This window comes from Hibiscus syriacus, unplaced genomic scaffold, assembly GCF_006381635.1.
Source record: "Hibiscus syriacus cultivar Baekdansim isolate YM2019G1 unplaced genomic scaffold, ASM638163v2 tig00110940_pilon, whole genome shotgun sequence".
In the NCBI taxonomy this organism is placed as follows: domain Eukaryota; kingdom Viridiplantae; phylum Streptophyta; class Magnoliopsida; order Malvales; family Malvaceae; genus Hibiscus; species Hibiscus syriacus.
The window spans coordinates 1,026,287-1,041,867 of NW_024062923.1; the positions used below are offsets into that span (position 1 = coordinate 1,026,287).

The 15,581-nt window shown below is 35.5% G+C and overlaps 4 protein-coding genes across 5 annotated transcripts; 2 read left to right on the plus strand and 2 right to left on the minus strand.

Moving 5' to 3' along the window:
- Positions 1-357: 357 nt before the first annotated feature.
- On the minus strand, positions 358-1,533 carry LOC120147629 (protein OPI10 homolog). The gene is made up of 3 exons (XM_039160951.1): positions 764-1,533; positions 433-507; positions 358-378 (listed from the first exon to the last, which is right to left on the minus strand). Exon 1 carries the CDS (start codon positions 1,353-1,355, stop codon positions 789-791), a length of 567 nt encoding a protein of 188 aa, XP_039016882.1. The 5' UTR covers positions 1,356-1,533; the 3' UTR covers positions 358-378; positions 433-507; positions 764-788.
- Positions 1,534-2,834: 1,301 nt separating this feature from the next.
- Positions 2,835-5,950, plus strand: LOC120147604 (protein Mpv17-like). Its single transcript, XM_039160934.1, has 6 exons — positions 2,835-3,149; positions 4,819-4,974; positions 5,088-5,220; positions 5,305-5,344; positions 5,632-5,751; positions 5,785-5,950. The coding sequence occupies exons 1-5, from the start codon at positions 2,904-2,906 to the stop codon at positions 5,717-5,719; spliced, it is 663 nt and encodes a 220-aa protein (XP_039016865.1). The 5' UTR covers positions 2,835-2,903; the 3' UTR covers positions 5,720-5,751; positions 5,785-5,950.
- Positions 5,951-6,200: 250 nt separating this feature from the next.
- Positions 6,201-11,418, minus strand: LOC120147602 (chaperone protein dnaJ C76, chloroplastic-like). 2 transcript variants are annotated; one of them, XM_039160932.1, is made up of 10 exons: positions 11,402-11,418; positions 9,382-9,637; positions 8,860-8,988; positions 8,650-8,779; positions 8,038-8,158; positions 7,302-7,383; positions 7,029-7,079; positions 6,905-6,943; positions 6,477-6,576; positions 6,230-6,372 (listed from the first exon to the last, which is right to left on the minus strand). In XM_039160932.1, exons 2-10 carry the CDS (start codon positions 9,607-9,609, stop codon positions 6,242-6,244), a joined length of 1,011 nt encoding a protein of 336 aa, XP_039016863.1. In that variant the 5' UTR covers positions 9,610-9,637; positions 11,402-11,418; the 3' UTR covers positions 6,230-6,241. The 2 variants fall into 2 exon arrangements, with proteins under 2 accessions (XP_039016864.1, XP_039016863.1); XM_039160933.1 differs by lacking the exon at positions 11,402-11,418 and having other exon boundaries at positions 6,201-6,372; positions 9,382-9,609.
- On the plus strand, positions 10,901-13,159 carry LOC120147601 (putative pentatricopeptide repeat-containing protein At4g17915). The gene is made up of 3 exons (XM_039160931.1): positions 10,901-10,962; positions 11,166-11,355; positions 11,520-13,159. Exon 3 carries the CDS (start codon positions 11,567-11,569, stop codon positions 12,935-12,937), a length of 1,371 nt encoding a protein of 456 aa, XP_039016862.1. The 5' UTR covers positions 10,901-10,962; positions 11,166-11,355; positions 11,520-11,566; the 3' UTR covers positions 12,938-13,159.
- Positions 13,160-15,581: the final 2,422 nt, after the last annotated feature.

The following is a 15,581-nucleotide window of genomic DNA, read 5'->3' on the forward strand; positions in this document are numbered from 1 at the left end:
CTGAAATCCGTTAAGAGAACATTCAATTAGAAAACCTTCTCATGCGGTCTTGTACCCTACTTAGTGATATCTTAACAAATTTAATGTCTCTATCCGCCTTAACTTGAAACCAAACCTATCACCATTAAGAAGGTCACCACTATGCACAACAGTGGCACAATCACACTGAATTTATAAATCTTAGGCATCAACAAAGAAGTTGAAGTGATTAAGGGACTAGAAAAGGGATAAATTTTAGTTCAAATTTTCGTGGAGTACTAAAGCACAGCTTTGAATGTTAAGCAACAAGCATAAAAGCCGAGCAAGCCGAACTAGTAAAAAAGACAATGAGAAATCGTATGACCGAACAAGCCGAGCAACTAACCACTTAGTTTGAAATGCTTACTAAGCATTAAACCAATCGACAATGCGCCTAAAATTCTAACTTCTAGAGAAAGCATAGATAGATTTGCTTCAAGAAACCAGTCCATAAAGCAACTAGTAACAGAAAGTATTCAGCAACAGAAACTGTGAGTTTTATTAAGAATTACTTCGTATATGATAACCGAGCTTAGCAGACAATCTCTCTTGAGCACTTATCATAAGTGATAATTCTACCAACTATCGAGTTGTGTTGGATTCGTCAAGAACAATCTTGAAAAGCAAAATTGAAACTAAACACAGGAAACTTCAGATTTTAAAGATTGCCACAAAAATTTGCAGATACAAATTCTAACTACAGTAATTGTATGATTCGCATGGTTCGGTAACCTAAAAGTGTTACCTTGAGGAAGAAAGATAGTGAAAAATTACAAGGCGAAACCCTTCAAGTATTCAGGATCACGCTTGGCTTTCTCCTGGAATTTCTTAAACCATCTATCCAAAATGTCCATAGGCACCACCAGCTTAGACCCATCAACCCCACAGAAAGACTGCATAAAATTGAACAAGTTCTCCCCAACTTTCAACGCCAGGCGTTCGATCTTCTTCTCAGCAGCCACGTCCAAGGACGGCAACGAGGCCAGATCCTCCACCGACACACCGATCTTTGCGGAAGGCGGCGCGGCATCGGGAGCAGTGAGCTGCATCTGGCCTCCGGGCTCCGGCCAAATGAGGGAAAGCACGGCGGAGGGGCGCTGGAGAGTGACGGCGCCGCAGAAAACGAATGGGGAACCAGGGGACTGGACGTAGACGGCCAAAGCCTTGTCTGGGGGCAACGTGAAGTTGTTCAAAAGGAAGATGCACATTTCACCGATTTGATGGTAGGATTCGCCGACGAAAGTGTTCATGTCGAGCAACCAATGGAAAGTATCTATTTGGGCGAAGCTGGAGATGTCCATTGGGAAGCTCCGGTTGGGAAATACCACTCCGAACATTGTTATTCCTTGTGTGTTTTGCCTTTTTGCTTCTATGATTTCACAGCAGAGAAAAAGCTAAGGGTTTTCTAATTTTTGTGGGGGAGTTGGAGGAGAAAGGAGAAGCGTCTAGTAGCATCTAGAACAACTGAGAATATGCAACATGGATTTGTTTGCTGTCTTTCATTTGTCAACTGGTGGGGACAGGACAATTGGCGACTGTTTTGCCATTGCCATGTCCTGAAGTTAGAGCCGAAATTGTTTGTAAATTGCTGCAAATGAGGCCCAATGGCAACAGTGTGGGCAAATGCTGGTACAATTCTGGGCCCTGAACACCTCTTAAAGTAGATTGCATGCTACCTGGAGTTTCTACCAGCTTTGGCTGATTGAATTTGATAAAGTTTAAAATAATATTTTTTAACTTAATAAATTGATTTCTAAAAAAAAATTTCTATATTTTTTAAATATTATAGTTGAAAATATCAAGCGATATTAATGATTAAAGGGATGATTATCATCCCTAGAGCTATCGGGTTCGAGCATGATATTTGCTGGGATGTTTGAACGTTTATTGTCAAATGATTAAAATTTTTAAACAAATACTATATTGTAATCATTCTAAATTAATAAAAAAAAATTCTAATTCGTATCAATATATGAAGAAAATGGATATCATACGTTTTTTTTATATTTGTATCAATGATCAAGCATGTTCATATTGTCTCATCTTATATGGATTCAAATATTGACAATTAACTTGAAAATATAATATTTCTCTACTTAATTAAAAAAATCTCAAAAAAAATTAATTTTCTTCTTCTAAATTAGGTATATGAACGAAAACTACCGATGAGAAGATTTTTCTTATGTACTCTACTTTCAACTGTGTGTCAATTATCTCTTCATTGTGACCAGTTTCGGTTGGTTACTGATAAATCCACAAATAAACCACGAGGCTACGCTTTCATCGAGTGCATGCATACTCGAGATATGAAATGTTTGCTTTGCTTTTGATTTTTTTTTTTTTTTTTGTCTTTTGGTCCGATTGACTTTGGAGAACAGTGTTGGTATATGTTTTCAAACATCTCGTAGATGCTAATAAACAAGCTGATGGGGGGAAGATTGATGACATAAGGGTTCTTCTGAAAGTTGAGCATGGTAGCACAGTCCTAAATTAAAGGTGGATTTTAAGTTTTTTTAGGAGATAAAAAATTCACAAATAAACCTAGCACAGTTCAACTCTCTTTGTTGGAGAGTTAGAGAAGCTTTTTTGAAGAAGGATTTTAAGTTTTTTTTTTAGGAAATAAAAAATTGATTTTTTAAAATTAAAAATTAATTTTTTGTTAACCTATCATATCAATAAATTAAAGGTGAAAATTAATGTATCAATGATCAAAATAATATAGACAGATAACATAAGTGATTAAATCGTTATGTTTTTAAAATTGGTGGTTAAAATAAGATTGACTGAAAAAGAAAAATCTTCGTCGTAGTAGCAGCAGGACACAATCTGAAGGTTTTCAATTTTAAACCTTTTCACCCAAATTTGTGAACTGATATTTGGTGAAAATGGAAGCACTGGGCGGCAACGGAGCGTTTTGGGGTTGGAAGCTTCCAGATTTAAGAAGCCCGAAAAGGCCGTCTCCGTCAAAGTCGAAGTCCTCGGACTCAACGGGCGGTTGGGGTCCCCGTTTCCCGTTGAAGCAAGCTGTGACGGCTGCTTCACTTGCTCTCACGGGCGACACAATTGCTCAACTCAATGACCGCTGGAGAAAACGAAAACATTCTGTTTCTGATTCCAGTGATACAACTAAGGTAATATTCTCAATTTTAATGCTTTAGTTATTTATTTTATCTTTTTTTTAAGTAATTTCATTTTGTCTGGTTAGTGAGAAAAAAACGGAACAGTTTGAGTTTTCGGAATTATTTTTAGGAAGTTTAGGACGTTGTAGTCTCTAAAATTTGGGAAATTATGGCTCTCACGCATCTGTTTATTTATTTATTTATTTATTTATGTTGATGCTTTCCCTTTGTTTGGACCAGTAGATTTAGCATTTATGTTATTGTTATTTGTTATCTTCTCTTAAATTCAAAGTTCTGATCTGTTTGGTTGCCAAGAAAAATCTGGGAGGTATTTCCCGGGCTCAATCAACATTTGGAATCTTGTGAAATCAAAATTTTAATTGTATTGAACTTTTAAACATTCCCGATTTTTAAGGAAAGTGTGTCAGCGAAGCTGCTGCTTGAATTGCCAGGTTTCTCATCCGTATTTGTGCTGACCAGTGAAGTACATCAACTAAATGATATGTTATGACAAGGTTTTAGGGAGTTGATTTGTGCCACTGCAAAGTTGGTGACGGAGTATGCTGTATGCAGCAGCCTGAAGGTCTTTAGAAAGCATGCAGCATGCTAAGGCTGGTTCTAAAACCCAAGTCTTAGTTTGGCACTTACCTTACAGTAGTTCATTTTAAGTACTGCATTCATATTTCTTTATGTTGAACTTGTAGGTTCTTTTAATCTCTGCTTTCTTGACATTGTGAGTGTTCTGGATCTTCATGACTTTTTTGAATTGCTGGAAATTGCAGATTTTGAGTTTCTTAATGATACGGGGCTTTGTTTTTACTCTCAAGTTATCTTTAAGTATTCACTGAAGTACTTAATGGACCAGGGATCCTTAGAGTGTATTTAAATTGATATACTTTACTATTGAGATATAAATTTATTGTCAACTAATTGTTAGCAGTATAGTTCTTCATGATTTTATGATGCAACAACATTTGATATTACTCCTAAGGAACCCCAAGTGATGAAGCTTGGAGATTCTTCTTTTTGTTACTTGATATATCCTTTTTCCCTCGAGAAATCAGATTAGAAAATTACCATAAACCCTAGTCACTAGCTTTCCTACATCAACCGGTGTGAGAGACCATAGCCTATGAAAGCACTGCATGTGGTTTCAGGTATTAGCATATACTTTGGGGATATGGTCTTTGGGTAGATCTATCAAGCTTTGCCTAAACAACTAGGAATGTTGGTTTGGAACCTTGGGCTGCATGTTCATGTAACACCCTAAGGATTTTCTTGGTTGAGTGAACAAATGGTAGGATGGAAGGAGGGAGTGGACAAGTGGAAAGAAAATGAATTTTGAGTGTGTAAAGAAGAAGAAAACTGACAAAGAAAATGAGAGGGATGATCATTTTTCATCCTCATGTGTAAAAACATATCATTCCAATTTGGAAGGAAAAGATAGAAAATCTGAGAGAGATGCAAATGCAAAATTATGTATTTTTCAAAAGGGTAATATTTGTTTCACTTATCATGAATCATTTTCTCTTTGTGTTATATGTGTATATAACATAATGAGTATATACAGTCTTAGTTTTGACAAACCTTGGGTATCTTGGTTGGATGCTTTATAATATTGACTTCTGTATTTCAGTGTTGTACTGTTATAATTTATATTTTAACCTAATTTCCATGGTAGGATATCATGTCGAGCGTCATTTCACACCATGATTGGCTTCGTGCCTTGAGGATGACTTCTTATGGGTTTCTTTTATATGGCCCTGGTTCCTATGCATGGTATAAGTACCTGGATCACTGTTTGCCACATCAGACAGCGCAAAATATAATGTTGAAGGTAAACTTGTTTTCATTTTCATTCTTTTAGCTTCTGTACTGAAATGAATTTGAAGGTTGGAAAATAAACTGAATAACTTCGTTAGAACGACACATGATACATAGTTCTTGCAGGTTTTACTAAACCAGGTAGTTCTTGGTCCTTGTGTGATTGCTGTTGTCTTTGCATGGAACAATTTATGGCTAGGAAAGCTCTCAGAGCTCCCTAGTAAATATCAGAAGGATGCTCTCCCGACACTTTTTTATGGTAAAAGCCCCATTTGAAACACATCGGCCTATAAAGATATCTAGGTTTGGCGTAATTAAACATTTATCTTTGATTCTTATGCAGGATTTAGGTTTTGGATCCCCGTCAGCTTGTTGAATTTTTGGTAAATCTTCCTTTGTTTGCGTCATTCATTCATTTTGGTTTGTCATTGAATCATGATAGTACTTCAACACTCCAATATTGAAGTTCTGGAAAACAACTTTAGTCCATCCATTTCTTATGCTATTTCAGTTTACAGTTACATTCTTTTAGATCATATTGTGGCATTCCATATCCGCTAATATTTCTTTAGTGCAAACCCAATGACGTCATTGTCGAATAATAATTAACTATTTATTAACTGTTGGGAATACAATAACATGTTTGTGCAATTTGTTTGGTGGTTGACAGGGTGGTTCCTCTTCAAGCCCGTGTAGCTTTCATGTCGACAGGATCCATCTTTTGGAACTTTTACTTATCATCAACCATGAGCAAGTAGATTCGACCTCACCGCACCAGTGATTGATTAGTTCATGTCGCATTAGCTAAGTACATATTTTCAGCTCCTGCTACCGGTTTACTTCACTTCCCTTGAGCTTTTTCGTTATTCCTAGTTAAGATCTACTTTATTGTTGAATAAGATTTTCATTTATATGATAATTTGTTGTTCACCTAAAACCTGGCAGAATTCAAGCCAAAAGAAATACAACGATTGGATTATGAAATTTAATTTGTGTGCATTTGTATAGGATATTCACGCACTATGAATTTATGCCCATGGTGAATACAAATACAATAGAAATAGAAATAGAAATATTAGAACAAAGCACAAGCTTGCATTTGGTTCAACACCATTTTCTTTTGCCATATTTATTATGTTTATATACGTGATTCAATGGCGTTTATATACACGGTTTACGGATTCATATTCAATGGAAGCCTAGTGCATGGTAGAGAAAAGAAAATAAATTTGACTTTTGAGCTTTAGGAATGATAAAAATAGATTAGTGGTGGGTTAAATTTAATTATCTTTGTTGGAGAGAGCCTCTGGAAGTTTAATTGTGGGAGCCTTGTCCACACCTCTCCTCGAATACTCTCTCCATCTTCTTGCTGCAGCTGCAGCCCTTTTTGCTCTTTCTTTCACTTCCTCCTCTGCAAACAACATTTCACCTTCATATTATACAATCATTTGCATCTCCATAATGCATGACAATAACTTAAAAGAATTTAGTGATTATCAAAATCCTAGTACATACCCGATTTCTTGTATTCTTTTTGCTTGCCCCAGAGGTCGGACCAGTATGAATCGGTTTTACCAGCATCTTTCTGCTGCATCATCCTTACTTTAGCTTGTTCCTGGTAAGTAAAGAACGAGAAAGAAATGTTCAAGTCGCTGTTGTTAGATACGACTTTACGTAGCATCTTCAATGCAATGTCCCTTAATGAAAGTCCCTCCCTCTCCCAATACGACAGCTAGTAGATATTTACTCCTAACATGGAAGTATTTATGAAATTCTCATTTAAGTATTTGAGGAAAATCCTGAATTTGAAAGGAATATTGGATATGAATGTGTTCGGTATACGATATTTTTCTCATAGGTAACTACATGAACCAACTGGACCTGACAATCTGAAACATGACGACTAAAATCATGTGAGAATATTGAAACAATAAAATTCGTACCAGCACTTTTGCCTGCCTCTTTTCCCATCGAGAACTTGCCTGCCGAACAATTAGAGGTCGGTAGATAGTCAAAGAAAGTTCTAAACCAGAAATGCAAATGGTAGCAGATAAGTGTTGGTTTTACCATTCTGAATACATCTGATGACGATACCATTCCTGAAAGCATCAATGCTACCTGATCATCCATTCAAAAAGCTCAAACTTCTAGTAATCTAAACAACTAACTTGAATATATAGATTAATGAATTGTATCACTGAAAGATTAACACAACTTCATGATGTTCTGTCAGTGTCTAAACCCACAGTTGATCAGTCAGATGCCATCTAAAATGCTCATGTTTATCAAGGTTAATTATTGTAGGAGAAAAGAACCATTGAGTGACTGTTTCTTCCTTACATTAACTCTTTCAACCCTGCGCATTTCATCTTCAAGCAACGACAATTGTGCTGCAGAAGTCCAATGGATGCAATCAACTGGGCTGAATAGCACAAGACGATCAGCAATCATATCATTTAAATCATGTAAATCCTTTAACTTTTGCTACACGCAGTGTAAAAGTCAAATTTTAGTTTTACCCAATTGTTCTAATAATTGATCGTATTTAACCAGAGACTACTTATACCACTAAAAGAAAATGTAGACCAGTAGGCCTAGAAAGATTAAAGGAGAATATATAACCGAGTGGAATAAAAATGAAGTAGAACAGGAGCAGAAATCATTGTCGACAATTTCATCTTTCCAGAATTACTTCCTTCGCATAACTGATATGTTAATGGTTACGGAAACGATATAATAAACCAGACGTCCTCAAGTTGAGGTCTGAAATTTCCTCATCAATAAGCTTCACAATGATTCCCATGTAATAACACATTTGATGGCTTGAATTTTGTGTTCATCATAGCTTTGGAACATGACTTCTCATCATTTTCTTTATCCTTCGCATTGAACTACTATTATTGAACGTTCAATATAAAAATCATACAATTTAACGCGATTAAGCTTGAAAATGGTGGCGAGTTACTGCTGATGAGACAAGACCATACAGCAGTCTTCTCCAGGTGACTATATTTAGCATACTTAAAGGAAAGTGGATGACATAATGACATTATTATACCCAGAAGCAAGTACCTACCAACTGTCAATTGCCTGTTGCACTAACTCAGGATTCCCAAATTGACTATAAACTCTGGCTCGTCCAAAGTCTTCCTCAATTCTAAAAACATCGCAGGCGACATTGGCACAATTTTTGCAGCCTGTGAAGGAAACAATTAGCTCATAATAAGTGTCAGTTTAGAGATCGTAGACGGGTAGTGGTAGGAGTTTTGCTTTAGTTGCCACTTCCTTCCAATAGAATGTGATGTTATTGTTAAGTAAGAACATTTTAAATACTCGAAACAAAAGCATAATTTCAGAGAACAGTGTCCCAACAGCTCGTTTGCTGAAAATACAGTCACCTCTACTAGGTTGTAGTTAAGCAAGAACTATGTTACACGGACTCAGAGTGAGTATTAGTTATGAGTATTCGATACGTCTGCTCAATTTTTCTGAGTTTTTCCATGTATTTGTTGGATCATACCCTCATGCTCGTGTTTGAACATGTGTCAAACACATGTACCAAGGGAAAATGAAACGTCCGAATAACATAAAGCAAGAGTAGCCTTAATTTTTTTTTATGTACAAACCATATGCATTTGGAAAGGGCAAAATTTCTACATGGATGATGGAAATTTACGGAAGCTCATACCTATGCAGCTAAACTCATCGACAAATACATGGTCTTTTGGGGCAGAATCATCCATGAAAGGATTGATTGCGGTCAATGCATAGCCATGAATTTCATCATAAACCATGCGCTGTACGGGGTCACTGAGAACCTGCAAAGAAAGGTTGCATTATAGCAGTAAGAATAAATATTTACATGATACATAAAAGGTCATTCTGAATAGGAACACACCCCATAGACCTCATTGATGAACATGCAGAAATTCGTGGTCTCTAGATCATTTCCACTTAAGTCTGGATGACAAGCCTTCATGCAATTATAATAGGCCTTTTTAATCTCCTCTTGCGTGGCATCCGGAAGCTATGGAAACAGGCCATAAATTATTTATATTTCTGGGAGCGAAATCATGTCAAAAATTCAAATACTGATTGCCTTTGACATGATAATTGATAAATATAAAGATCCAAAATAGCTATGGCTATGATGAATATCCAGTAAGCAACATCACTTGTGAACATAATAGTTTTTTTATCACTATCCAATACTTGTGTTTTATATTGATTATCTAATTTACATGCCTAAATTTCTAATATAATTTTTTTAGCTCGCACCGGACATAAAATTATGCGTCCTTCCTTGCTAACCAAGTAATTTGACAACCAGATCCAACCCCAACAAATCAAATTTTAAAGAAACAACAAAGAATCACTAAGCTCAAAACAAAATCAAATGGAAACATTACTAAAGAATTACCAGACCAAGAACAGCATAATAATCATCGGTAAGAGAATCAGTAGAAGCAGTACTCCCTGTAGTAGCCTTGACTCTGCCACGACCTCTCCTTAGACCACCATGGCCCATCAAGCTCCAAGAAGCTCCACTCTTAGCCATGGCCTTCCACGAGCTTCTTCTTCTCATGTTTAAAGATGGGTTATGGAGTTTCAGAGCATCTGTACATACAGGAGAGAGTAGCTGAGCCATTGTTGCACGCAAATTTATTGGCTTTCTTTTTTTCTGTGTTATAAACACTAAACAAAGACACAGGGAAGATTGAACGGAGAGACTGACAGAGAGAAAAAGAGACTTATTATTACTATTTTCATTATATTAAATATTATTTATTGGATTAATATAGAAAAAATAGGAAATTTTGAGGAGGAGATTCAGGCGTGGAAGAGTGAAATGCCGAGATGGCATAAAGGAGAGATTTTTAATTTGTTGGAAAAAAAAGGAGAGCCATTCAGTTCACAAGTAATCCAGATTCTACACTACACCAACCTAAACTGAATCAGACTAAGTTTTGCACGTGTCGGCTTATGGATAATTTAAGAGAGCCATTCGGTTCCTAAATAAATTTATATCTCTTTCTTTATATATCTGATTTTTTATTTTTTAAATACTTTAGAATAAATATAAATATATATTTAAAAATTTTAATCATTAATAATAAGTATATATACGTAATTGTTTAAATTTAATTTTTTTAAATATATATTTTCTTTTATTATTATGATTGTTTGATTTTTTTTATATTTAATGTTCAACGGTGATCAATAAAAATAATAGTGAATATTGTCTGATGATAAAAAATCATTAAAATTAAAGATTAAATTAATATTTTATTTAAAATTTTAAGATTAAATTAATATTTTTTAAAAAAATTTAAAATTAAATTAATATTCTGTCCAAAATTTATAGATTAAATTGAAATTAATTTGTTTTACTAAAATGATACAATATCGAATTGATCTAAATTAAAAATTTAGTGATCAAAATATAATAATCAATAATTATAATTTAACAAGTGGCTAAGGGGTTGTTTGTTTGCCTCTTAATGAAATCATTCAACGCTGAATGCTGAACGTTCAACATTCAGCGCGTTTGTTTCGCATCTCTGAATGATTCAGTGCTGACTAATTCAACAAAATAGTGTTGAATGATTCAACACAAAAATACATTCTGAATGATTCAGAGCCATTATCAAATAACATGTCACATTCAGAGTTAATTCATACAGAGTCTCTGAATCATTCAGCGCTTAACCATTTTGAAGTAAACAAACAACCCCTAAATTTTAATAAATCATTAATATAAATGATTAAAATATGATCTTTTCAAAATTGATAAGTAAAAGTATAAAATTATGAAAGAAAATAGACCATTTCAACAATTCACCCTCAAATTTAACTACTCAAGTAGTCATGTTTTCTCCGAATAAAATTATAATCAAAAGAATTTTATTAAATATATTTTTAAAATTCCCAACCCACCCTCGTTTCCGGTTCCAGTCCCTGACCAAAACCCTTCCTTGTCGTCAAGTTTCTGACAAACCAGGTACTTTTTGAAACATAAACTTGATTTTCTGTTAATGATCCTATTGCTTGTTGCTCTCTCGTTCACTTTGTTGAGAATTAGAAATTTTTTAAAGGTATTGGTTTGGCGGAAATACCGGGCCGTTTTCGCGATATTTTCCATTTACATTGCTATTTGCGGCCGCCATCAGCCGCTATAGATTGGAGATTTGTTTACGCTGCTAGAGGTCTTTACCGGTGGCGGACAGAGCTGCTATGGCGAAATGGACACAGCAACACCGCTATTTGAAACCCTGCCGGCAGCATAATTTTTAACTATTTGCACAAATCTGCCCAAGCCATTATACTTCCTCATCCATTTCCTGCTAGTCGAGGGCAAGTTTGCCAGCGGAGACCCAGACAAGTCGAGTTTCATAAGGTGGATTCCTTTCTTTTCTCATCTAGGGAGTCTGAACTGACCTCTTCTTCTTCTTCTTTTTCCTCCAAATTTGTTATAATACGTAAGTTATATATATTTATGTTTATCTACTGTATAGAATATAGATATAAACTACAAAATTCTTAATCCTCGTGAGTTTCTTCAACTTTTGGCAGGGTTTAAATGTGCTTGGAAAAAAGAAAGAAGAATGGGTCGTAGCTTATCAACTAGATTGTTCAATGTTTGTGTAGCTTCATTATGTAAAGCCCATAAATTGGAGAAAGCTGAATCAGTTATTGTTGATGGTATAAGATTGGGAGTGCTCCCTGATGTTGTAACTTACAATATACTGATTGATGCATACTGTCGTTTCATTGGACTTGATGCCGGTTACTCTGTTCTTCATAGAATGAGAGAAGCTGGGCTTACCCCTGATATTATTTCTTATAATTCTTTGCTAGCCGGTGCCGCTAGGAATTGTCAAATAGCTCGATCTCTTGATCTGTTCGATGAAATGATGCAAAGAGGCATATTTCCTGACATTTGGAGTTACAATACTTTGATGAACTGCTTTTTCAAGCTTGGAAAACCAGATGTGGCCAATAGGGTTTTTGATATTATACTTGGTGAGCATTCGCCTTCTAGAGCTACTTTTAACATTATGATGAATGGTCTTTGCAAGAATGGGTATACCGATAATGCTCTTATGTTGTTTAGGAATTTACAGCGCCATGGATTTGTGCCAGGGTTAGTGACTTACAATATTCTTGTTAGTGGATTATGCAAGATTGGTAGATTAGGGTCAGCAAGAAGGATTCTTAAGGAAATAGGGGAATCGGGGCATGTTCCAAATGCCATAACATACACTACCGTATTGAAATGCTTCTTTAGGAAAAAGAAGTTCTTAGAGGGGCTTGAGCTATTGTCAGAGATGAAGGGTAGAGGGTATACATATGATGGTTTTGCTTATTGTACGGTTATCGGTGCTCTGGTTAAGATAGGTAAGGTAAAAGAGGCGGCTGAATACATGATGGACATGATGAAGAGTGGTATTGAGCTTGATATAGTGACTTATAACACACTGATTAACATGTATTGTAAAACTGGTGAGTTTGAAGAAGCCTATAAATTGTTGGATGAGATAGAAAAAAAAGGGTTGGAGTGTGACAAGTATACACACACAATAATGATTGATGGATTGTGCAAGGCAGGTAATATAGATGGGGCTGCGCAACATTTGAAGTACATGAATATGATGGGCTTTGATTCAAATTTGGTTGCATTAAATTGTTTAGTTGATGGGTTGTGTAAAGTCGGTCAGACTAAGGATGCAATGAAAGTCTATAAATCAATGGAGGTAAGAGATTCTTTTACCTACTCCTCTTTGGTGCACAACCTTTGCAGGGAAAGGAAGTACCATTCTGCGGCCAAGCTCCTGCTAACTTGTTTACGAAGTGGCATGAAAATACTAAAGTCTGCTCAACGGGCTGTCCTGCTTGGTCTTCGCCATTCTGGTTTTCCTGGAGAGGCAAAAAAGCTTAAGTCTAAGATTCGCATTTCTCGAATATTGAGTCACTGATAATTTAACCATTACTTTCGATTTCAGTGATAGAAGCTGGAAGATTATTTAGTTCAGCTGATTCAGATTTGATTGCATTTAATTGTTTGGTCGGTGGGTTGTGTAAAGTCGGTCTGACTGATGATGCAATGAAAATCTATAACTCAATGGAGGTAAGAGATTATATATACCTACTCCTCTTTGGTGCACAACCTTCACAGGGACAGGAGGAACCATTCTGCAGCCAATCTTGTTCATGAAATGGCATGAAAATATTGAAGTCTGCTCAACAGGCTGTCCTGCTTGGTCTTTGCCATTTTGGATTTCCTGGAGAGGTGAAAAAGCTTCAGTCTAAGATTCACATCGCTCGAATATTGAGTTACTGATAATATAACCATTATTTTCAGTTTCAGTACTAGAAGCTAGAAGATTATTTAGTTCAGCTGATTTACCATTGAGGGTCATTCATTTTGGACCAAGGTCCTGATTGGAATAATATGATTTTCTTTTGTCATAAGGTTGGTGGCTTTCTTGAGTTAAAAAACTCTAGGCCAAGAGACAGATTTGCAACTCTGAATCAAGCTGCAGCTACTGTGTAATGTGCGCACTTTATGTGTGTTTTCGGCATAAAAAACTAGATGGAGTGATGTCTGCTGCTTGAAAACTCTTATTCAGCTTCAAAAACTGTGTAGCTTATTCACAAGAGATGCGTCTATGAAGCTTGTTACGTGATTGGCTTCCTGTCATGTGGTTTCTTCTGTTTCGGCCTTTTTCTGGATTATTTGACTTCCTTTGCTCTGTATCAAAATTCAAATTTCCCTTATGGAATCGTGTAAGGACTTACTTCCTTTCAGAAATTAATTGTTTTATTCTTCTTGTGATATAACGAAGAAATTAGCTTTATATATATTCTTATAAATTTATTGCTTGAAACAATTGGCACTGTTTTGGAAGGTGTATAGATAAACTCGGTATCTCCAGCTACATCTCAAACATCTTAATTTTATTAATCCAAGCCTATGATAAAATTAAATTTTAAATCTTCAACTTGATGGCCTGGAAAAAGGGCTTTATATATATACACATATACATGTGCATGTCTGTATATATATATATATATATATATATATATATATGAAGGTGGGCTGGAGGGAGAGGGCTTGTATTTGTTAGGTTACACAATTATATTTAATTTGAAGGTTGTCTAGGCAGCTTTCCTCCTGCACCGTATTATTGTCTGTTTACCTATTTTGTAGAACAAGGAAAAATGATTGACTTTAGACATCACTTTCCAATTGGCTAACTACATATTTAACATTGGTTTCATAATTCTTCACTTATTTTTTGTTTCTTCTTTCTCTGCTCTTAGTCTAAGAAGAAAGGGAGTGGGAGAGGATCATAGAGAAAAGAGAGAGAGGAGGTTTCAATGGAATGATAATATGAAAACTGAATAGTTAGGAGACTTGACATGCATGCATTCGCTTTAGCACACTTGCAATTATTTATTTTCTTTCTCTTCTTTAAAGTCTTAGTATCTTCTTCTATTATAAATGAAGCAACTGCCGCATCTGTAGCTTGTTTTGAGGCTGGATCATTTAGCAACAGAGCTTTGGTAAGATGTCAAAAGTTGGCTGCATAATGCTCTAATGCTGACATTGAGGGACTGATTGCTTAAGTTTCTGTAAAATTCTTTAAGCCAATTTTGTAAATAGAAAAGAGGCTCGAGTGAAATTGAGTGTCCTTCATAATTACAGCTGCCTTGTAGAACCTAATTGATTGGCTGATACTTTGTTGGCTTGCCTCCTGTATTTGTTTATTAAAGGATACCTATGGATTTGTGAAAACAAGGACATATCTTGGGCACAATAGGTTATATATAGGTTTTCTTAGGTAGTCAAGTGCAAAGTAGCTATGTTGACTTTTTCCAAATTGTATTTGGACATCATATTTGTGTAAATTCTCTTTTGCGGGTTGACTCTGTGGTTAAAGCTTGCTTATCCTTCTGATGTTTGTTGCTATGACCTTTAGGTCCTTGTATTAAAAGTTATATTTGCTCGTAAAGATGTTCTTTTCTTACTTGACATTAAATTCCCTATTAAATCAAATTGGGGTGATAGACATGTAACTGCATGGATTAGGAATGATATCGAATTCAATTGGATTTTGCTGAAGCATATTTAACCCAAAAGGCTTAGCCTCGCAGAAGCTAGTGTCTAAAGTAACCACAGGTAATTGACGTATTACAACCTTGAAGTGGATGCTTCTGTGTTTTACTGCTGCTAAACCAATTGGTTTTGATATTGATGATATCGTTTTATGCAATTGGATATTGATCAGATAGGTAAGACAGTTGTCTATTTTGTGAATTGGACATCATATTTCATAAAAAAAAAAGATGACGATGTCCATGTCAATACTGATAGGGAAACAAGCATTTATGGAAACCAGACCATATCATATGGTCTCTTTTATAAACGTTTTCAATTTGTTGAACTCTTTGCTGCAGTTTTTCTAATCCTTAGTCTTGATGACATAGTTCATACCATTATTACTTGTGATCTGCTCAAGAAGAATTGCATAGAGCTGAATAAAGAGACTTTATTCCCGACCGAATCGAAAAGAATTCTTATTTCTTATAGCGATGGTAACTTGTCTCTTCCTTCGT

Coding starts and splice junctions, on each gene's coding strand:
- LOC120147629 (XM_039160951.1), bottom strand. CDS start 1,355: ATGTTCGGAGTGGTATTTCCCAACCGGAGCTTCCCAATGGACATCTCC.
- LOC120147604 (XM_039160934.1), top strand. CDS start 2,904: ATGGAAGCACTGGGCGGCAACGGAGCGTTTTGGGGTTGGAAGCTTCCA. Junction 3,150..4,818: donor ATTCCAGTGATACAACTAAG/GTAATATTCTCA, acceptor TTTCCATGGTAG/GATATCATGTCGAGCGTCAT. Junction 5,221..5,304: donor TCTCCCGACACTTTTTTATG/GTAAAAGCCCCA, acceptor ATTCTTATGCAG/GATTTAGGTTTTGGATCCCC.
- LOC120147602 (XM_039160933.1), bottom strand. CDS start 9,609: ATGGCTCAGCTACTCTCTCCTGTATGTACAGATGCTCTGAAACTCCAT. Junction 8,780..8,859: donor TCATCAATGAGGTCTATGGG/GTGTGTTCCTAT, acceptor CTTTCTTTGCAG/GTTCTCAGTGACCCCGTACA. Junction 7,384..8,037: donor CAACAGGCAATTGACAGTTG/GTAGGTACTTGC, acceptor TGTGCTATTCAG/CCCAGTTGATTGCATCCATT.
- LOC120147601 (XM_039160931.1), top strand. CDS start 11,567: ATGGGTCGTAGCTTATCAACTAGATTGTTCAATGTTTGTGTAGCTTCA.